The sequence below is a fragment of the Hyaena hyaena genome, unplaced genomic scaffold (assembly GCF_003009895.1).
Source record: "Hyaena hyaena isolate Hyena2069 unplaced genomic scaffold, ASM300989v1 scaffold_235, whole genome shotgun sequence".
NCBI lineage: Eukaryota > Metazoa > Chordata > Mammalia > Carnivora > Hyaenidae > Hyaena > Hyaena hyaena.
The window spans coordinates 599,019-621,987 of NW_024080867.1; the positions used below are offsets into that span (position 1 = coordinate 599,019).

The 22,969-nt window shown below is 49.3% G+C and overlaps 1 protein-coding gene across 7 annotated transcripts in view; it reads right to left on the reverse strand.

Moving 5' to 3' along the window:
* TARM1 (T cell-interacting, activating receptor on myeloid cells 1) overlaps positions 1-22,969 on the reverse strand; it is a 33,836-nt gene that overhangs the window by 10,067 nt on the left and 800 nt on the right. The window contains exons 2-10 of one of the 7 annotated variants that reach the window (XM_039244107.1): positions 19,146-19,181; positions 18,724-19,014; positions 18,166-18,462; positions 10,469-10,513; positions 10,012-10,101; positions 9,875-9,902; positions 9,408-9,472; positions 8,981-9,018; positions 6,777-7,109 (exon numbers count right to left, since the gene is read on the reverse strand). The exons of 2 other annotated variants lie outside the window; for them this stretch is intronic. In XM_039244107.1, the coding sequence (XP_039100038.1) occupies positions 6,966-7,109; positions 8,981-9,018; positions 9,408-9,472; positions 9,875-9,902; positions 10,012-10,101; positions 10,469-10,513; positions 18,166-18,462; positions 18,724-19,014; positions 19,146-19,181 (1,034 nt within the window). In that variant the 3' untranslated portion in view covers positions 6,777-6,965. Of the gene's footprint in view, positions 1-2,056; positions 2,408-6,776; positions 7,110-8,980; positions 9,019-9,407; positions 9,473-9,874; positions 9,903-10,011; positions 10,102-10,468; positions 10,514-18,165; positions 18,463-18,723; positions 19,015-19,145; positions 19,182-22,969 lie in introns of those variants that run through there. 4 more of the 7 variants (XM_039244105.1, XM_039244106.1, XM_039244108.1 and 1 more) reach the window with 4 other exon arrangements.

The window sequence follows — 22,969 nt, forward strand, 5'->3', positions numbered from 1 at the left end:
AAAACAGTGTGGAGGTTCCTCAGGAAACTAACAATAGAACTCCCTTATGACCCAGCAATAGCACTGCTAGGAATTTACCCAAGGGATACAGAAATGCTGATGCATAGGAGCACATGTACCCCAATGTTCACAGCAGCACTCTCAACAATAGCCAAACCATGGAAAGAGCCTAAGTGTCCATCAGTGGACAAATGGATCAAGAAGATGTGGTTTATCTATACGATGGAATACTACATGTCAATGAGAAAGAATGAAATCTGGCCATTTAGCAACATGGATGGACCTTGAGGGTGTTATGCTTAACGAAATAAGTCAGGCAGAGAAGGAGAAATATCATATGTTTGCACGTATAGGAGGATTAGGAAGAACTTAACTGAGGACCATGGGGGAGAAGAAAGGGGGAAATGGTGGGGGAAAGGGAGAGAGGCAAACCATGAGAGACTCTTGAATGCTGGGAACAAACTGAAGACTGATGGGTGTGTGGGAGGGAGGGGGTGATCGGCATGGAGGAGGGCACTTGTGGGGATGAGCACTGGGTGTTTATACGGAAACCAACTTGAAAATAAATTATTTGTAAAAAAAAAAAAAAAAGTGGGTTGAGACCTGGCTTCCCTGCATGTCAGCTGTGTGATCTGAGACAAGGCATTCGCTCTGCAGACTCACGTTTGAATCCTAATCTACAGAAGTGACCTCTTTGTCTCTTGCCGGGTTTTTGTTTGGAGGAGTGGTTGATTTTTGTTTTTTGTTTTTTGTTTTTTGAGGAGTGGAGATCAGAGTGGTATTTCCAAAATGTGGAATACGTCCCACACATGTTGGGTGTAGTGATTTTATTTGGAAGGAAGGACAGTCAGAGCGCTGCGTGACTGCATGCAGTAGGCACCAAGAAAGCCTCTTTGAAGCTAGCCTCTGATATATCTGGATGGTGGCTAATCGCCTCCTTAGCAGAGAACTGGCAGGCCTCAGACCCAGAAGCTTGACAGGGACCAATGTAGAGTTCGAAAATGCTCATATTGTTTCCTTCTTGCTGCATTTACTTTGTAGTTTTTGTGTTTGACCTGGATTTTTTTAAAGTTTATTTATTTGAGAGAAAGTGCGCACACCTGTTCTTGAGCAGAGGAGGGGCGAAGAAAGGGGGTGAGAGGGAATCCCAAGCAGGCTCCATGCAGGGCTGATGCGGGGCTCAATCCCATAAACCACAAGGTCTGTAACCTGAGCCAAAACCAAGAGCCACATGCTCAACCGACTGAACCACCCAGGTGCCCCAACCTGGATTTTTATGCATCGTATTGAAAGTTTCTTTGCTTAGGGGCACCTGGGTGGCTTAGTCGGTTAAGCGTCCGACTTTCGCTTAGGTCATGATCTCGCGGTTCGTGGGTTCGAGCCCCGCGTCGGGCTCTGTGCTGACTGCCAGCTCAGAGCCTGGAGCCTGTTTCAGAGTCTGTGACTCCCTCTCTCTCTGACCCTCCCCTGCTCACGCTGTCTCTCTCTCCTAGAAATAAATAAAACATTTAAAAAAAAAAGTTTCTTTGCTTAACACTTTTATTTAGGCAAAAAAGGCTGAGTCAGTATTAAAAACAAAACACATTAAGCCGGGGTGCCTGGATGGTTCAGTCGGTTAAGCGTCCGGCTTCGGCTCAGGTCATGATCTTGCAGTTCGTGGGTTCGAGCCCCGCGTCGGGCTCTGTGCTGACAGCTCAGAGCCTGGAGCCTGCTTCAGATTCTGTGACTCCCTCTTTCTCCTCCCCTCCCGCATTCACAAGAGTGAATAAAAAAATAAACATAAAAAAAATTTTTTTAAAGCGCAGTAAGCCAGAAAGTACAGGTAGTAAAGGCTTTTCATCGGAAATCATGAACTTGGAACACGAGTCATTGAAATTTGTAAAGCACCAGTTTAGAAATAATGTATGCATTGATTGCACTCAGCGAGATTTCTGATACGCAGTGTGCACTAAGAAACCAGCACTGATGTTTTGGTTTCTCTCTCAATCCCCAGCCCAAACGTCTTACCGAGTCTGTTGTTTTCTAGGGTCCCCACATGTTGCCCCATGAGACTTACTGAGACAGAGCAGTGGGAGTAGCTTAGGGATCATGGCAGCGCGCCAGCCTGTGCAGAGTCCCCTCTTCCGCTGTGCAGCCTGTGGGAGGGAGCGCAGCTGGGGCGGTCACGGCCTCGCCCCTGACTTCAGTGTGGACAGGAACAGGTTTCCTCTGACTGCTCAGTTCCTCCTTTTACAGATGCTTTCTGGAAATGTCGTTAGTGCCGCTGATTACAACATGTTCCTCACACGCCCCGCTTGGAGGGTTTCACTCACAGAAGTCCTCGGTCCTCATCTGTCTCGGATTTCAGGTATCAGCCCTCAGACGACCCTCCGCCCCCAAATACCTGGGGTGTGAGCCTGAGGGGTTCCTAAGAGAAGATGAAAGTATTTCACTGTTCAGGGTACTGCGAAATTCTAGAGAAACACTCAGGTTGCTAGACATTGTCCACAGTCTTAAGAGCTAAGAACTCGGGGCTCCTGAGTGGCTCAGTCACTTAAGTGTCCAACTCTTGATCTCAGCTCAGGTCTTGATCTCAGGGTTGTGAGTTCAAGCCCTGCATTGGGCTCCACATTGGGCATGAAGCCTACTTTAAAGCAATTTTTTTTAAGTTTATTTATTTATTTTGAGTGAGAGAGAGAAAGCACAAGTGGGGAGGGGCAGAGAGAGAGAGAATCCCAAGCAGACTTCACACTGTCAGTGCAGATCCCCACGAGGGCTTGAACCCACAAACCGTGAGATCGTGACCTGAAGTCCAAGGCTTAACTGACTGAGCCACCCAGGGGCATCTAATTTATTTATTTATTTTTTAATGTTTATTTATTTCTGAGAGAGAGAGAGAGAGAGTGCAAGTGGAGCAGGGGCAGAGAGAGAGGGAGACACAGAATCTGAAACAGGCTCCAGTCTCTGAGCTGTCAGTATGGAGCCCGACTTGGGGCTCGAACCCACAACCTGAACTGAAGTCAGACACTTGACCAACTGAGCCACCCAGGCTCCTCTAATTTAAAAAATTTTTTTCATATAAATCCCAGTTTACCCACACTTTGACCCACTTTCTGACTTCACAATACAGGTGAGCCATTATTTTTTTTACCAAATTGTATTTGATGAAAATTGTACTTGGTAAAATCGAAGAGGTGTGAGCAAATTAACTGGGAATACGTAACCTGAGAGGCAGCAAGGCAGGTTCCCTTGCACAAAGGCACAGAGGTAGGAGAGGCAGGTGCAGAAGTTGGAACCCAGCTCTGTCTCCAAAGCCCGTTCCCTTCCCAGAAACTCACGTGACACCCCCCCCCCCACAGTGGTGAAGGTGTCTCTGTGTCTTGGGTTCATTCTGTGGGACGATGCCCCCACGGGTGTGAGTGTTTCGGTTATCTGTTGTTGTGTAACAGCATTACCACGAAGGTAGTGGCTTAAGCAGCACACCTTCACTGTTTCACTGCTTCTGGGGTGAGGAGCCCAAGCACCGCTGAGCAGGATTGTCTGGCCTGCATTTCAGCCAGGGTTAAGGTCTAATCTGAAAGCTTAGCCGGAGAAGGATCCACTTCAGAGCTGCAATGCAGTTTTGGCACAGATCACCCAGAGTGAGCACAGACTTCACAGGCAAAGGGTGAGGTGCCCACAGGACTGTCCTCACTGCAAACACCAGCTGTGTGCTCAGCTGTTCGCGGGCCACCTGCACCCATGAACTAATGACCTGAAATTTTGTAGGTTCTCACTACTCCCGTGGGGTTCAATAACTTGCTAGAACCACTCAAATAATCAAGAAAGCACTATATTTATGGTTAGTTTATTTACAAATGATATAATTTATAGAGGATATAAATTTATAAAGGATATAAATCAAGGGGCTCCCCGGTGGCTCAGTCGGTTAAGCTTCGGCTCAGGTCATGATCTCATGGTTTGTGGGCTCGAGACCCGCATCAGGCTCAGTGCTGACAGCTCAGAGCCTGGAAGTCAGTGTTTCCCTCTCTCTCTGCCCCTCCCCCACTCATGTTCTGTCTCTCTCTGTCTCAAAAATAAATAAACATTAAAATTAAAAAAAATTTTTAAGGGCTTCTGGGTGGCTCAGTCAGTTAAGCGTCCAACTTAAGCTAAGGTCATGATCTCACGGTTAGTGGGTTCGAGCCCCACGTCGGGCTCTGTGCTGATTGCCAGCTCAGAGCCTGGAGCCTGTTTCAGTCTGTGACTCCCTCTCTCTCTGACCCTCCCCTGCTCACGCTGCCTCTCTCTCTCTCTCCTAGAAATAAATAAAAACATTTAAAAAATAAATAAATAAATAAATAAATAAATAGGATATAAATCAAGACCATCTATATTTAGGGTCACCTGGGTGGCTCAGTCGGTTAAGTGTCCGACTTTGGCTCAGGTCATGATCTCACGGTTTGTGGGTTCGAGCCCCGCGTCGGGCTCTGTGCTGACAGCTCAGAGCCTGAAGACTGTTTCAGATTCTGTATCTCTTTCTCTCTCTGACCCTCCCTTGCTCATGCTCTCTCTCTCTCTCTCTCAGAAATTAAAAAAACATTTAAAAAGGATATAAATCAGGGCGCCTGGGTGGCTTAGTCGGTTAAGCGTCCGACTTTCGCTTAGGTCATGATCTCGCGGTTCGTGGGTTCGGGCCCCGCGTCGGGCTCTGTGCTGACTGCCAGCTCAGAGCCTGGAGCCTGCTTCAGATTCTGTGTCTCCCTCTCTCTCTGACCCTCCCCTGCTCACGCTGTCTCTCTCTCTCTCTCTCTCTCTCTCTCTCACAGAAATAAATAAAACATTTAAATATTTAAAAAAAAAAGACCATCTATATTTAGAGACACATAGGGTAAAGTCTGGGATGGCCCCAAAAGCAGAGCTTCCTATGGTCTCAGGATGCGTCACCAGCTAGGAAACTCCCTGAGCCTCAGTGTGCACAGCTTTCTTGGGGATATCATTACGTAGGTGTGATTGATTACATCATTGCCCACATGACTGACTCTGTCTCCAGCCCCCTCACATCCCCATAGATCAAGACCGTAACCTTGTAATCTCATGGTCTTTCTGGTCTCAGCAGCCCCCATCCCGAGTCATCTCACTGCTGTAAACTCAGCTGTGGTCCAAGGGCCTGCTGTGAGTAATAAAGATGCTCCTGTCACTCAAGAGATCCAAGGGCCGCCCCGGGGGCTCAGTCAGTTGAGCGTCTGACTCTTGATTTCATTTGTGAGTTTGAGCCTCGCACCAGGCTCTGCACTGACAGCAGAAAGCCTGCTTGGGATTCTCTCTCTCCGTGTCTATGACCCTCCCTACTTGCACTGTGTCTATCTCTTCAAAATAAATAAACTTAAAAAGAGAGAGAGATTCCAAACACTTAGAGATTAGCTCCCAGGAGCCAGGGACAAAGACCAGCCAAATTCTTTATTATATAACACAAGCCCACATGCTTGTTGGAAGAAGCCAGTTCCTTGCTGGCTGGAGACAGTCCTCGGTCCCTTGCCAAGTGGGCTTTTCCAGAACAGGGAGTCTCCATCATCATCCAAATGTGCAATCAGAGAAGGTGGAAAAAGCCCACTGTCAAGATGGTAGTTGTATTCTTCGATAGCATAACCGTTGAAGTGACACCCCGTCTCCTTTGCCATATTCTGTAGGTTAGAAGCAAGTCGCCAAAACCAGGGGAGGGGATGACCCAGGGACGTGACTACCAGGAGTGAGAATAGTTGGGGGTCACAGGTCACAGTGAAAGCTTTGCTCGTGCCACAGACTTGAGTAAGGTGATGGGGCAGCTTTGTGGTGAGAAGGGAGTGTGAACAGAAGAGCGGCAGTCAAGAAAGGCACACTGAGCACTTGTCAGGAAGGAAGCAGGAAGCAGAACAACCCCATTGGAAGACTGATCAGACGAAGCAAATGAAATTAAGCATACACCTGTTTTTTGACGCGGCCATCCCACTATTTACAACCCAGGGGAAATGTGTGCACATGTGCCTGTGTCTGCAAAGACACAGCTAAGTGCATTCGGGCAAGCTGACCCACAGAATCTGGAGCCCGCAGACAACCCAATTGTCCATCCCCTGGAGAACGGCAAACACGCCATGGCATGAACGTGCATGGGAGTAATGCTCAGCAGTAACAAGGGAAGGAAACACAACTACGTGTAACGTCAGGGATAAACCCCAGGAGCAATGTAGTTGGGTGAAAGAAGCCAGACACAGAGGAGAGCACATAGTGTGGCTGCATGTATATGAGGGCACATGAAGACAGCCAAGACTCAACCCCGGTGGTGAAAAGGCAGAAAAAGGAAGGCTCTCGGAGAATGTGGCAGTTCACTGGAGAGTGTCACAGGGAAACCTTCTGGAGTGCTGGGCATACTGTTTATTTGGATGGTGATTATACCAAAGGGGATAGGTAGAGATAGATAACTGAGATATCTATATATCAATATCTATCAATCATCTATCTGTAGTCACTTAACTGCAGATTTGTACATTTTACTCTGTGCAAATGATACCTCTCGTTTATTTATTTCGTTATTAAAAAGTTTTAATGTTTATTTTTGCATGTTTCCTACAGGGGTGGGTCAGAGAGAGGCAGTCACAGAATCTAAAGCAGGCTCCAGGCTCTGAGCTGTTAGCACAGAGCCCAATGCGGGGCTCAAACTCACAAACTGTGAGATCATAATCGTGACCTGAGCCAAAGTCAGACACTCAACTGACTGAGCCATCCAGGCGCCCTGATACCTCTTATTTAAAAAGTAAATTTTTAGAAGAAGGAAACAAGTCTTTTTTTTTCTTTTTATTTATTTATTTATTTATTTATTACAAATAGTTTGTTGTCAAGTTGGGGAAACAAGTCTTTATTGGAGATTTGAGGAAAGGGATCCCCATTTGCCTAGTGCCCATGGGCTTTCTCTCAATCATCCATCTCCTTGTTAGCAGTTCTTGGTTGCTGGTCTCTAGGCGGTCTCCTGGCTATGTCTTAAGGGTCAAGTACACACAGGTTTCCAGGGGCTGCTCCACCTGGCTGGAAGGAGCCTCATTTAGGGCTCTGATGTCCAGCTCAGCATAAGTCACTCCATAGGGCTCCTCAGCTCTTGAGACCTGGGATGCTTCATCCTGAAGATATGCAGAGAGAGAAGGATCAAGCATCCCTGGGAAAGTGCTGGCTTGTGAAGACAGCGTTTGTGATGACAGTGTGGTAGACAGCTGTGTTACGAAGAGCCTCCTGCCCTTCGAGTCTTCATGCAGTCCCTTCCCCTCTCGAAGGTTGGCAGGACCTAGTGACCTACGTCTGTTGATCGGAATAAGCAAAAGGATGGGCTGTCGTGTGTCTTGTCCAAGACTAGGTTATGAAAGACTAAGGTTACGATTTCCATCTTGTTCACACCTGTTTCCCTCACTCACGCTGCTCAAGCCAGCTGCTGTGTTATGAGCTGCCCTGTGGAAAGGTCCATAAGGCCAGGGTGGTCTCTGGCCAACAGCCAGCGAGGGCCTGAATCCCGCCAACCACCACCTGAGTGAGTGAGTGAGGAAGCCGATCCTCCCTTACACAAGCCGGAGCCAGCCCTGGCCAATGCCTCTGTCCCAGGCTTGTGAGACCCAGCAGGAGACGACCTGGCTGAGCCACCCCCGGATTCCTGCCCTGCAGGCGCTGTGAGATCCTAAGTGTTGCCCTAAACCACAGCATTTTTGGATGGTTTGTTATGAAAGTACAGATCTAAATAGTCCTCACATAAGTGTGAATATGAGATGTCCAGAGTAGGCAAATCCTTAGGGACAGAGAGCTAGTGGCTGTCAGGGGCTTGGGGTGGGGTGTGGGTGTGCAGAAAGGCTGCTTAGAGGGTGTGGGGCTTCCTTCGAGGTGATGAAAATGTTCTCGAACTGGATTCGTGGGGGATTATTGCACAACGTGGTGAATATTTCGAAAGTTGTGAGTATCCCGGGTGAGGATGGTGGATTTTAGGGTTGTGTGCATTTTGGCACAATTTTATAAAAAACTAAACTGTAGGGGCGCCTGGGTGGCTTAGTCGGTTAAGCGTCCGACTTTCGCTTAGGTCATGATCTCGCGGTTCGTGGGTTCGAGCCCCGCGTCGGGCTCTGTGCTGACTGCCAGCTCAGAGCCTGGAGCCTGTTTCAGTCTGTGACTCCCTCGCCCCTGACCCTTCCCCTGCTCACGCTGTCTCTCTCTCTCTCCTAGAAATAAATAAAACATAAAAAAAAAAATTAAAAAAAAAAAAAACTGAACTGTAAAGGATCGAATGAGGGTTACTATTGATAACTGTGCTATGTGGGTACTTCGTGGTAGGTGCTTTACAGAGAGATCTTACCGTGTTTTCCAGAATTGCACCAAGAGGTGGGGCATATTATCCCCATTGTCTGCAGGAAGACACTAAGGCTCAGGGTGGGAAAGCCACTTACCAGAGATTATAACCAGTGGTTTTTAATAACAATAGCTTCAGGGTACTGAATGCTTATGAAGTGTGCCTGAGACCCCACTGACCATTCTGTGTCTCAGAGCACGTTAAACTACCCCATTAATCCCAGAAAGGTGATGTAAGGGGGGCCTGGGTGGCTCAGGCGGTTAAGCATCCGACTTCAGCTCAGGTCATGATCTCAAGGTTCGTGGGTTTTGAGCCAAGAGTCAGGCTCTGTGCTGACAGCTCAGAGCCTGGAGCCTGCTTTTGATTCTGTGTCTCCCTCTCTCTCTGCCCCTCCCCTGCTTGTGCTCTGTCTCTCAAAAGAAATAAATAAACATTAAAATTTTGTTTTAAAAAAGGTGATGTTCATCTCATGTCACCAGGGAAAATATCCTCAGAAAGGACATGGGATGAAGGTCCCTGGCCAGAGAAGGCACAGAAGGGTTCAGACCAGATTCTCCTGGAATGTAGACTGAGGTTGGGGGTGGATGGGCATGGGGGGCCAGACCATTGACAAAATGGGAGGGAGGAACAAGGTGGGGACGGGAAATGTCTGCAGGGGACACTCACCGAAGCAGGAGGGCAGCTCACCATGGCTGCAGATGTATCTGGGGGGGGGGAAAGGATCTGCTATCGCTTTGCCCCCAGGCGTTAACTACACACACAACCCGGCTCACGTGCATATCACCTTATACACCCTCACATGCACATACTTACACCATGCATTTACTCACACACGAATAAGGCATGCATGTGACACATACGCCCCCACACTCACGTGCACAGACATGCAAACCACACGTGTGTGCACGTGCAACACACATATGTATACACACGCACACACGTCGGTGCACTGCTACGTGCTATGTGTGTTCACACACACCTACACGTGCAGACTCACACATGCACACTCAAATATGCATGCTTAAGTGAGCACAGGCAGCATGCGTGTGTGTGCACACTGCACACATACAAATATACAAACACGTGTACCCACCACGACTTTCTTTCTCAGGCTGATCCCTTGTCTCCACTTTTTCAGGTTCCTTAGAAGAGCAGGAACTGAAAGAGAAACGGTGAGGCACTGGAGACTCAGTGACTGGACTGAGACACCGGGATCATTGTGGGGAGGCGGAGCTGAGGTGCCAGCTAAAGCCCCCCCGCCTTCCCCACGCGTGTACACCCCAACCTAGGGTCCCAAGTCACTCGGGTGCTCAGCCAAGTCTTGAGAGCTGAGAAGTGGTTGGGGGCAGTGTGGTCCATGAGGAAAGGACCCAAGGAAAGAACATCGAGAAGTGGAAGGTGGTCACGGGAATTGAGGACGCGGAGGGACACTTGGGAGTGTCCTCGGGGCAGGTTGGGGGCACAAAGAAGGTTCTGGTAAGAAAGGAGGTCTTGGGTGGTCAAGGCAACGGAGGGGGAAGGGTTCAGTACTGGCCGACGGGATTCTCCGAGAAGCTCTACCGTTTGGCCATCTTGTGGAGAGCTGCGCCTGGAGGTGAAGGAGGCAGAGACGCGGTTAGACGCCCTCTGACGTTACCTCCCGGTTCTGCTTCTCCCGTCTCCTCCCAGATACTCAGCCCTTGTGGCCCCGGACTCACCATGCCGCCGCCGGCTGCACCTGTAGACGAGGAAGGCTCCGAGCAGGATGAGGAGGGCGGAGACGGCGACCAGGGCGATCCCCACGGCTCCTGGGGAGGGGAGGGGGGAGAGGCCAGCGACTCCCTGAGACCTGTCCCGGCCCCTCGGTGTGTCCCCCTCGGCCACACTCCCCCCGCGTGCCGCAGATCGCACGACGTTCTCTTCCCGCGTACGAGGGGGCGCGCAGAGCGGCCGCGTGATGCCCACTGCGCAGGTGCGGAAGTGGCGCAGCTAACGAGTAGGCGGGGCCGCGCCCTAATCCCGCCCACCTCGAAGGCCGCCGCTTTCAGGCATCCCCACAAGACGGACGGACGGACAGACAGCCTGGAGAGCCTTCGCTGGTGTGGACAGTTCGCGGCGTCCCAAGGACGTGTCATCCCACGCGTGGAGGAGTGTGCGGAAGCTCTGCGCACTTACCGAGGCCTGTTTCTGCCCCCTCGGGAGAGTTCCTTTCAATTGTCTCTAGAAGAGAGAATTCTAGAGTTAGTTTATATTTAAATAACCATAAGGGCGCCTGGGCGGCTCAGTCAGGTAAACCTCCGACTTCCGCTCAGGTCATGATCTCGCGGTTCGTGGGTTCGAGCCCCGCGTCGGGTTCTGTGCTGACAGCTCAGAGGCTGGAGTGTGCATCAGATTCTGTATCTCCTTCTCTCCCTGCCTCTCCCCTACCATGCTCTGTCTCTCTGTCTCAAAAATAAATAAAACATTAAAAACAATTTTTTAATAAAAAATAAATAACCGTAAATAGAATTTAAAACTCTATGCGTTTCTTTACAAAGGCATGTCGTGTAGTAAGAGTGTAAAAACCCCCGCACAGAATTAACACCAACGTCAGGGTGGAGGGTTCTGGAAAGGGGAAACATAATGGGAGTAATGTTGAGAGGGGAAAAGGACTTTCTTTTCTTTTTTTAGTCTATACTTGTGGAAAGAACAGCTTTGGGGCAAATACGACGAAATGTGAACAAGTATAATTATGGGTGGTGGATATGTGACTATCTGCTATTTGATTGTTATTTCTATTAGATACTATTTTTCAGATTTCTCAAAAAAAAGGAAATTCTTTTTTTTAGGTTTTATTTTTTTAATTTATTCAGGGAGAGAGTGTGTGTGTGGTGGAGGGGCAGAGAGAGAGGGAGAGAGAAAGAATTCCAAGCAGGCTCCACACAGATGGTGCCCAGGATGGTGCCACGGACGGTGCCACGGACAGTGCGGAGCCTAATGCAGGGCTCGATTCTACAAACTGTGAGATCATGACCTGAGCTGAAATCAAGAGTCTGACGCTCGCTTAACTGAGCCATTCAGGCGCCCCAAAAGAAAGGAAATTCTTTTCAGTTGTCTTGCTGCTTTGTGGAGGGAAATTTTTGTGAATTTTAGGTTTATCTAGGAAACAAGATGGGATGCAGAAATAAAAGCCAAGTGTATTCTAGAAATGTGCAGACCCCACTCAAGGACCCCAAAACTCCCGTGCAGGTGGGTGTAATGGTTAATTTTATGTGTCAACCTGACTAGGCCACGGTACCCAGTTATTTGATCAAATACAAGTCTAGAATTACTTCCTGAAACTAATGTAACGCTCTATGTTGACTACACTGGAATTACAGTAAAATGAAGTAAACGCAATCTTCAGTAAAATTCACTTAAAAAAGAGATGTGATTAACATTTAAGGCAATAGAGTTTGAGCAGAGCAGATTAGGCTCTAGAAAGTGGGTGGGCCTCATTTAATCAGTCAAAGGCCCAAGGAGTCAAGACTGATGATCTCTGAGGATGAATGAATTCTGCTTCCGGCTGCCTTCAGACTCGACATCAGCTCTTCTCTGAGTCTCTAGCTTGCTGGCTACTTGAGTTGCCTGGGGTCACACAGCTGGTGAGGATCAGAGCCAGGGGCTGGGTCCAGCCAGGGTTCATACAGCTGTACTTACGGGATACTCGCCACATCACTCTTTATTGCCTTTATCATCTACAGCTGTGTTGGCCCTGCCCTCACGCGCCTGGAAACGCCACCCCTACCCTCAGCCTTACGCTTCAAAGAAGGCAAGCCTGGGAAGCCTGTTTACACCCGCTGTTCCCTGTGGCACCGCCCATATTCTTTACCCCCCTGCCTGCACTCCCAGGCCCTCCTGCTGACTTCCCCCCGCTGCCTGCAGCACCCTGCTCTCCTCGGAACCAGAGACTGCACGCTTCTCGTTACAGCTTCAGCAACAGTGAGTAAACCACGCCAATCCTCAGACTCCTGGGGTCTGGCTCCGAAGAAATCACTGGGAACCTGGAGGCAAATCAGACTTAGGAATAAAGGGAGAAAAAACAAAACCCAAACATCACAAGCAGCCTTCCCTTCAAGGAAGACAGGTGAGGGGCGCCTGGGGGGCTCAGTCGGTTAAGCATACGACTTTGGCTCAGGTCATGATCTCACTATTCGTGGGTTCGAGCCCCGCGTCGGGCTCTGTGCTGACAGCTCAGAGCCTGGAGTCTGCTTCAGATTGTGTATCTCCTCCTTTCTCTGACCTTCCCCTGCTCATGCGCTCGTGCTCTCTCTCTCTCTCTCAGAAATAAATAAAACATTAAAAAAAGAAAAAAGAAAAAGGAAGACAGGTGATGCCAGTATCATTGTTAAGTATTTTCTTCAACAGCTACCGGTCTGGGGCACGTAGGCTTCGGGAATTGGAGGGGAGTGTGGCCTCCCCCTGTAAGGTCCCTGCAAGAACTCTGGTGTCTGAGTGAAGACTAGACAGGGGGTCTACAGGATTTCTCGCCTTGGGCGCCGAGGTATTTGGTCGGATAACTGTTGGTGGGGCGGTGTCCTGTGTGTCGTAGGGTGTTTTGATGCATCTGCGGCTCTGCTTGCTAGGTGCCAGGAGCACCCCTGTCCCCAGCTGTGACCACCCAAAATGTCGCAGACACCATCACATGCTGCTGAGTGGCAAAATCACCGCAAGTGGACAACCAGTGGTCTGAGGAAAATCAGAGGTGACCCTGAAATAAGTGACTCTCTTTCCTGGTCCTTGTTAGGATTCCTGCCACCCACCTTGTCCCTGCCTCCTGCCCCTGGCCAGCCAGGGGACACTCGCATCCCCACAGGTTTAACACACTGCTGTAGCTGCAGGCCTACGGTGCTGGCCCCTATACGATCCCCAGAAAACTACAGGGGTTTATAAAAGGCTCTGGCGAATCCCGAAGGGAAACCCTTGGGCTCCATCTTCAATAATCTGTCAATGCACCTGTACCCAGTCGTCTGCCTGCAAAACACCCCTCCCGCCTCCCCCGTGACTCCCTCTTTTCCTCAGCCTGTTGCCCTTGGTGACAGTTGCCAAGGTGAGAACAATGGCTGAAGGGAGACAGGAAAGGTCGACATCGAACTTAACAGCTTCCTGAGTCCTTCCTGGTGAACTGTTCCGTCACTGATGTAGTCATGTCGGAAGCAGCAGTATTTGTGACTATGGAGTAGCAAACTCAGAAGCATCCTCATGTGCCAAGGGTAAATAGGTAGGAAAAAAAATAATTCAGCAGCTGTGGAAGAACCCAAAATTATGTAAAGTGTCCCCCTCCTACAGAGAGCCAATCTAGTTTGTGGTATTTTTCTTTCCCTTCTGTCTGTTTTATCATCATGTTTTGGAAAGACCATCTCCTCAGCGCTTAACCTTGTCACATACAGTTGAACTGAGTTAAAGGCACAGACACGCAGGGGCGCCTGGGTGGCTCAGTCGGTTAAGCCTCCGACTTCAGCTCAGGTCATGATCTCACGGTTCATGGGTTTGCGCCCTGCCATCGGGCTCTGTGCTGACAGCTCAGAGCCTGGAGCCTGCTTTGGATTCTGTGTCTCCCTTTCTCTCTCTCTCTCTCAAAAATGAATAAATATTAAAAAAAATTTTTTTAATTTTTTAATGTTTTATTTATTTCTAGGAGAGAGAGAGAGAGAGACAGCGTGAGCAGGGGAGGGTCAGAGAGAGAGGGAGTCACAGACTGAAGCAGCCTCCAGGCTCTCAGCTGGCAGTCAGCACAGAGCCCGACATGGGGCTCGAACCCACGATCCGCGAGATCATGACCTAAGCGAAAGTCGGACGCTTAACCGACTAAGCCACCCAGGCGCCCCAAAAAAAATTTTTTTAAGACACAGACATGCACCTTGGCCTTTTTAGAACCTGGAAGCCCTTAAGAGGTCATGGAATATTCTGCCAATATTTATAATTCATTATAATGATAAGGACATTTACTGGTACCTTTTGAGGGATACACATGCTCTCTGTTTCCTGGAAGTTCTCCCCTGAGGAACGAGTTCTTGATAAAGCTGCTTCAGTAATCAGAGGGAGAAGTTTTGGGTGTTTTGTAATGAGCATAATGGCAAATCCTTAGATAGTATTTTGCTGCCCACTGGACACAGTTCAGGAGGGGGTTAGTAAAATAACTCCTCAGAATCTCGACCACAAGTCCCTTGTGTAGGTTCTTGTATCAACCCCTAGCAGATACGGAGGCTGAGACAGAGGGTAGCTAAGGAATCTGTAGAAGATGGCTTGTTGTGGGTCCAGCCAGATTCTAAACACTTACAGTTACCTGCAGAGCAAGAGCCCGTACACACTTGCAGACGGTGGGGCCAGGTACCCAAGTGACGGGTGCCCATCCCTGTTCAGACGGTTATGGTTGTGTGTTCTCCCCTCTCCCCGCAATTTTCTTACTGCTCCTAGAGGGGACATTGAATGTCCTTCACATTGACCTTGAAAACAGCATGGTGCAGGTGGTTCATAGATGCAAGCTTCTCTGCCTCACTCCCAGGCTCTGGGCTGCGGGCAAGGGGGGGTGGGGGTGGGGAAGCACTCCCCTTTACCCCTTGTTGCCAATTCTCCAGAGAGCGTCTGGACCTTGGGATTTATTTTGTTGCTCTGTCCAGGGGTCTGGGATTCTGCAGCAAACACGCTTGCTGGGCAGTCCCCCCTGCCTCGGCTGTCTTTGTCCATTTGAGGCTCTAACAGAATGCCACAGGCTGAGCGCTGATGAACAGCAGGCACCCCTTTCTCACAAGTCTGGAGACCGGAAGTCTGAGACCAGGGTGGCAGTTGGTCTCGGGAGCGCCCTCTTCTGGGCGGCAGACTTCTAGAGCCTCACGTTTCAGAAGGGGACAGGGGAGCTTCTGGGGTCTCTTTCATAAGGGCACTGATCTCATGAGGACTCCACCCTTAGGACCTAAGCACCTCCCAGAGGCCCCCACCTCCTAATGCTGTCCCATTCAGTGTGAGGATTTCAACTTGAAATTGGGGTGGGGGCGGTGGGATCAGAGGGTAGCAGCTCTCCTTGCTTGAGGAACTGCTCCTTCCCCTCCTACATCCCAGTCGCCCTCGATGGAGCTGGGTTTTCTTGCATGGCACCTCCCATGGGCATTTCCTAGGATTGATCTAGAGGCTGAGCTAAGCAGGACAATTCACTGCCCTCCCCAGTCTCTTTGTCTGTCTGTCTATTTTGAACTGGGTCTGGGAAGAAGGGCTGGATAGTTCTCCAGGAGTAGAATTTATGAGCTACAAAACTCAGCTCTTAAAAGCCAAGCTTTCTGCCCCAAAGAGGGAGCTGGTCCCCACTAAAAGAGAATGAAACGGGCGCCTGGGTGGCTCTGTCGGTTGAGCGTCTGACTTCGGCTCAGGTCATGATGTCACAGTTTGAGTTCGAGCCCCCCGTCAGGCTCTGTGCTGACAGGTCGGAGCCTGGAGCTGCTTCAGATTCTGTCTCTCTCTCTCTCTCTCTCTCTCTCTCTCTGCCCCTCCCCTGCTCACACTCTCTCTCTCAAAAAAAAAAAACATTTTTAAAAGTTTAAAAGAGAATGAAACAGGTACAATAAAGACACAAATGTCAGAAAGGAAGAGAATCTGGGCAGGACTCCAGTTCCTCATTCTAGTTTGTGAAGCCAGAGGGCATCCCTGTGCTTCCCATGACTGACTGCCTCTGGGTCCCAGCCGTGTCTGCCCACAGGACATCTGGCAGTGTCTGGAGATGCCGTGGTCATCACAGCTGGACAAGGGGACATGAAGTGGAGTAAAGATCCGAGATGCTGCAAACATCCTATGTTACACAGGACCCACTTTTCTCCCCCACCTCCCACCCCAAAGAATTATCCAGCTCGAAATGTTACTAGTGCCAGGTTAGGGAGCCTTGAATGGCCCCTTTAATTCCAAAGACCTCATTTTTTCCAGGTCACTTCAAGATGGTTGGGTTTTTTTTTCCACTTGTAACCAAGTGCCTTGATTACAATAATCAAAACTGTTGATTATTATAATTGATTACTGTTATGTCTCCTTCTCACAGAAGTTCATGGTCAGATGTATGCTTCGCTGCCCACCCACTTGACAGATGAGAGAAATGAGTTACAGAATACTCCCAGAAAGCACATGCCACGGCTATAGCTTTAGCTCAGGTCCACCGACTTCAGAACCTGTTCTCGTGCCCCGTGTGAGGGGCCCTGAATGCCTCCCCCGTGTGTGGCTTGGGAGATCCTGGGTTCATTGGTTAGTGCCCTGTGCAGTTATGACTGGCCCCACATCAATTCTAGGGGATTCAGCGCCCCTCCCCCATCCAGGAAGATGCCTGCTTCCTACTGGCCTCTCTCCCTCCCCTCGTCCTGGACAAACTCAGTCCTCAAAAATAGCCCTAACGCACAAGGGCCAAAAAAAACATCCATCAGAAACAAAGCAACAGAAACCCTTGTGCACTGGACGTGGGAATGTAGAATGGTGTGGCCACTCGGGGGAACAGTATGGTGGTGAGTCCTCAAAATATTAAAAGTAGAACTGTCCTATGATCCGGCAATCCCCTTTCTGAGTATACATCCTCAAGAAGTGAGGGCCGGTAGGTGGCCAGTAGGTGATGGGCCAATGGCCAAATAGCTGAAAATGACCCAAACGTCCATTGTCTGATGAATAGACAAACAAAATGTGCTCTACCCGTAAAATGGAACATTATCAGCCTTAAGGAAGGAAGCCCAGTCATGTGCTACAGTATGGCTGAACCTTGAGAACATTGTTCTGAGTGACATAAGCCAGTCATAAGACAAATACTGTATGATTCCGATGGTGTGAGGTCACTGCATTCGTCAGATTCACTGAGACAATGTGTAGGATGGTGGACACCAGGGACTGGGGAGAACAGGTGAGGAGAGGCTGTTGAATGGGGACAGAGTTTCAGTGTTGCAAGGTGAAGAGCATTCTGGAAACAGATAGTGGGTGTGCCAGAAGTCAATGCACTTAATGCTGTGCACTTAAAAAAAAATACTTATGGGGCGTCTGGGTGGTTCAGTCTGTTAAGTGTCTGACTTTGGCTCAGGTCATGATCTCACAGTCTGTGGGTTCAAGCACCGTGTCCACTCTGTGCTGACAACTTGGAGTCTGGGAGCCTGCTTCAGATTCTGTGTCTCCCTCTTTTTCTCTCTGCCCCTCCATCTCTCTCTCTCTCAAAATTAAACATTAAAATTTTTTTTAAATACTTAAGATGGTAAATTGTACCTTATGCACTTTTGCCATAATTTTTAAAAATCATTCCTTTCAAAAAAGAAAGAAAAGTCTTGGCAGGAAGAGAAAAGCTCAGCTCACTTGAGCTAAAGGCAAGAGTGCTAGAATCCCAGTGAAAATGAAGCCAAGGTCTTCCTGGAGTCTCTGAGTCTTTCTCAGAAAGATGCTCCTGGGCCCTTTGTTATTCTCTCCCTCCTCCTCTGCCTTCTTGCCAGACTCTCCTCATGTACAACCCCAGGAGGTAGCATCCACACTTTAGTCTAAATGAATTGTGCCCTGCCCAGGAGACAGGCAATGACTTTGTGGCTACATCTTATTTTCCTGGCCGGAGGGGAGGGGTTAGTTATTACAGATCCCTCCTCCTCCAGGCCTGGCCCCCTCACAACACAGCCGGTTGTGTCCCACACCTGCAGTGGGAAGGCCCCCCTCCCAGCCTCCATTTATGTGATCTCCACCATCTGTGCTCTCTGTCTCTGCAGAAGATCCTCTGCATTACTCCACAGAATCCAGGCCCTCCCACCCTTCTTCCTACACGGATGCTCTAAGCTGCAGGGTCTTGTGGAGACAGACCATGCCAGCACGTGAGCAGGCAGGTAATCCAGCTGCGGTCCACCCGACCATAAAAACCTCACCTCTCACCCGGATCTCAAGAGGCTCACTAGGCAGTGAGGTCCAGAAAGGAGCCTGGATCTGGAAGTACACACAGCTGTAGTTCCCGGAGTCTTCAGCTGTCACAGTCTGCAAGGAGAAGTCCGTCTCGTTCCCGACTGGAGTCCGGAGCTGGATGGGCCCTGTCGCTCCCGCCTTCAGCAGAGCGAACATTATTGGCCTGAAAACATCATCAGGCCTCTGGCACTGCAGGGTCACGTTGTCTCCTGCGGTCACCACACCCCTTTGCTGGGCTTGCAGGGAAGGTTTAGGCCAATATCCTGCAAGAGAAGGGGCTCCGAGGTCACGGGGAGAAGCCCAGGGTCCCCCACTCAACCTTGTTCTCCCGCTGGGGTTCCTGCCCAGTGTGGGACGCGACAGGTCCCTGGTGTCACCCTCTTTCAACTCTGACTGCGGGAAGGAGGTCCCGTCCCCACAAGCCCTGGATGCAGCGGCCAAGTCATTCTGTTGCTGTGCTTCTGCATCTCCTCCATCCCCCGCCCTCCTCGGGTCCCTCCCCCAGGCCCGTCCCTTCTCCTCACCTGTCACCAGTAGCAGGACAAGGTTACTGGGCAGTGATCTCATATAGGGCAACTTGAGTCTGTAGAGCTCACAGGTATAGACTCCAGCCTGACTGTTTCTCAGGTCAGTGAGGTGAAATTCAGCCAGGCCCTCTGTGGAAGCCAGTGATGGTGAAGAATCCAAAAAAATATCTCCCTTCCTGAGAGCAAAGTCAACATCCTTGGTTGGGGCCCGACATTGCAGCGTTATGTTGCTCCCATGAGGCACCACCGAGCTGGGCCAGGCCCTGAGGGAGGGCTTGGGAAGGGGATCTGGAAGGAAGCAGATCGGGGAAAGGAATTGGTGCCCTCACCCACTCTGAGAAAACCCCTTTAAGGAAAGAGAAGGGATGTGGAGAATTTGGAGCAAAGAAGAGGGTGGGTTTAACTGGAGGAATGCTCACCTTTAGTCTCCCTGCTTCCTTGGGCAGCGCACAGCCCTGCAAGAGAACCGTCTGTCCTGAGACCTGAGTCCCTGTCCCCATGGGGCTGCCACTGAGACGGGACACCGGAGGTCATGCTCATGGCCAGTCCTAGCCTCCTGCCCAAGAACCCATCTGGCATGGGCATTGATTTGCACATTGTGTTAATTTCCTGTTGGGAGCCATTCTGAGCCCATTAGTCGAGAAAACTCCTGGTGAGGTTAAAGCAAGTTTGCACGGTCTCTTGCCAATCAGATGACGACTGATATCCACCCCCACTCAATTATTTCTGCCTGAGCACTGACCCCTAAGGTGCCTTGTTGATCAATATCGGGAGTGACTTGTCCCCTTATTCCGGCCCTGGTATGATGATTGCACCTTGTGAAGGAACTTATTGTGGGAACTTCTTGTTTCGATTATGAGAACAGACATCGTGTCTCCAGAAGGTCCTGTTTCCCTCCATACTTTCCTTTGAGCTATGAACAGGCTAATGACCCTCACTCATAAAAGATTGACCTTTACATGTACAACGCTGTTTCTACCATTGTGTTAGTCCAGGATGTTCATACAGCTCAACATGTAAATCAACTAACCAAAAATGTCTCTCATGCCCTAGCTATTCAAGAAATCATAAAACTAGACACAAAGGTAAATGCACTTGAAGAGGCTATTCTATGTATTGGAAATGAGCTAAACTCTTTAAAGGTATGGTTGGCTCTCCGGCGCAATAAAGAATATAACTGGAAAATCAAGTCTTGCCCGGAGACAAAGAGCCTAACTTAGAGAGAAGGAACAGATAAGGGTAGAACATAAGTTAGTACATACACCTTTGCTAACTGGTGATGTATAGCAGCCCCTTCCCTAAGGCCTACTTTCCACAAATACTTTCCCTTCCCCTGGCAGCTGTGATAAGGATGGATAAGAGTATCTACAAACCTATGACTTAATCTTAGCGTTATTAAAATGTGAACACCCTGTTATTACTCAACCTCACTATAATTGGGGCAGTTCTGCAAGAAGACTTCTGTAAAACCTGTTTCTGTACATTTTCCAAAAACATCACAGAGAGCTATCCATTGTAAACATTCCATTTTCTGATGCCACGTTAACATTTGACCTATAAATAAAGACTCCAAAACCGACAGGACGGAGATGCCTGCCTGGTGACCAGAAAGGATCTCAGGGCTCTCCCACTCCCTCCCTCACCGACACCGTCCATCCTTCAGGGACCCCTGGACCTGCTGGAGCCGGCCTCCGACAATTTCCTACGGCTGCCATAACAAAGTATCAGAAACATAGTGGCTTGTGACAACACAGATTTATTATCTTGTAGTTCTATGGGTTAGAAAAGTCTCTCTGGCTAAAACCAGGGTCGCCTTGGGGTTGCATTCCTTCTGGGAGCTCCAGACGAGAATCCACTTCCTGGCCTTTTCTTCTGGGGGCTCCAGATGAGAATCCATTTCCTGGCCTTTTCCAGCTTCAAGAGACACCTGCATCTCATCATGGCGGCCTCTTCCTCCGGCTTTAAAATTAGCAATGCTTGGTGCACTGACACCCTCTTCTGCCTGGTTTGTTATTTTAAGGACCCCATGGTTACCACTGTGGCGACCCAGATAATCCAGAAGAAGCTCCCTACTTCAAAGTCAGCTGATAAGCAAGTGTAATTCCACCTGCCACCCTGTATGCATTTCCCATATAAAGGAACGTACCCACAGCTCCCAGAAGCCAGGATGTGGAGTAAGCTGGTGAGGCCCCTACCCTATGATAGGGGACATCTAGATACTGAGAACATAGTCCTTTGTGCTGAGATACTTCTGTCTGTCCTCAGGGAATGGCCTAAATGTATTTGGGACATTACGGTTAGCCATGAGCCATCTCTTTGGTGCTCCTAAATCTCATAAATCTAAGCTCGGTATTACTTGGAAGAGTGAAGTGTATACCCCCCATCTTTCCCCTCTGGGGGCCTTACTTTCAGATCTAGACCAAACTGACCCCAAGAAATATGTTCCTACACATCAATATAGGTGTTCTAGTTTGAATAGTGTATAACAGTAGTTCTCTACTGGGGGCAGCTTTGCCACACACCCCCCCACACACACCAGGGACATTGGGCACAATCTTGAAACTTTTGTTTTAGCAACCCTCAAATACATAATACCATATTGCCGTCTGTAGGTGCAATGCTGTACATTAGAGCCTCAGAACTCACTCATCTTTGAACTGCAAGCATGTACCACTGGATCAACATCTCCCTCTTCCCACCACCCCCAGCTCCTGGCAAGTCCATCCCACTGTGTGATTCTACAAGTTCAACATCTTTGCATGCCACACATAAGTGAGATCGTGCAAGTATTTGCCTTTCTCTGTCTGACTTGTTTCACTCAGTGGAACACCCTCAAGGTCCATCCACGTTGTAGCAAATGGTGGGACCAGTTTTTTTCCTTCTCACAGCTGAATAGCATCCCCTTACATATAACACGCTACATCTTCTTTTGTCATGGACACGTGGGTCATTTCTATGCCTTGTGAATAATGTCACGATGAGCACAGGGGCGCCGATATCGCTTCGATTTCCTGTTCTCATTTCCTGCTTACACACAACCCCAAAGTGGGATGGATCATTGTAGTGTAGTTCTATTTTTAGCTTTCTGAAGAACTAGCCTCCAAACTATTTCCCTGCAGTGGCTGCGCCAGTTTGTGTTCCCACCAATAGCGCACATGGGTTCCCTTTCCGCCACATCCTAACCAACCCTTGCCTTGTCGTGAAGTGAGACTCATTCCGACAGGGGTTGAGTGGAAGTGACAAAGAACCTGTGACCAAGAGCCCTTCTGAAAAGGTTGCCGGACATTTCCTAAGAGGGATTCACGGTTCACTTACCTTCTTGTGATCTTGCTAACCATGACTCCCTTTATTCAGCCTCCAGAGGGGCGCCTGGGTGGCTCAGTTGGGTAAGCTTCCGACTATGGCTCACGTCATGATCTCACGGTTCGTGGGCTCGAGCCCCGCGGACATTTCCACCCCAACTTACCTCCTCCATGTCAGCCCTTTTCAATTACCCCGTATGGCTCCATGGAGAATGGAGAATTACAGTCTTTGGAAGTATGCAGACCAGAATTTGAGCTCAGTTTTTCCATTTAGTTGAGTGGCCTTGGCACGAACTTCAGGCGTGATTTTCAGATTCCTCGAATGCAGTATGGGGAAAAGAACTATTTTGGAGAATTTTTCTAAGAGATGTAAGGTGGCTCCAGGTCGTACAATAACAGGAGAGTATCACTGAGCCCGGGTGACAAAGTTTCTCTCTTCTCGGTTCCCGGCTTGCTCTCCCCTGAGCCCATGGGAGATACCACAGCCTGGGGCTCATCTGGAGGCAGCTTTTTGCTTCACTGCTACCTCTCGGAAGCAAGACTGGGGAAAACTGGGGCAGTCTGGGTCTGTTTTTGATGAGGGACACTGATTTTTCCCACTAATACATGGGTCTTACAGATATTATTTTAAAATGGAGTTGAGTATAGTTGAGCCTGGGCAGCTCAGCCGGTTAAGCATCTGACCCTTGGTTCAGGCGCAGGTCATGATCTCACGGTTCATGAGTTTGAGCCCCACGCCAGACTGTGAGCTGACAGTGCAGAGCCTGCTTGGGATTCTCTGTCTCTCTCTGTCTTTCTCTCTCTGACCCTCCCCTACTTGCTCTGTCTCTCTTTCTCAAATATAAATAAACTTTAATTTTTTTTTAATAATAAAATAGGGTTTCCTGGGTGGCTCAGTTGGTTAAGCGTCCAACTTCAGGTCATAACCTCACCGTTCCTGG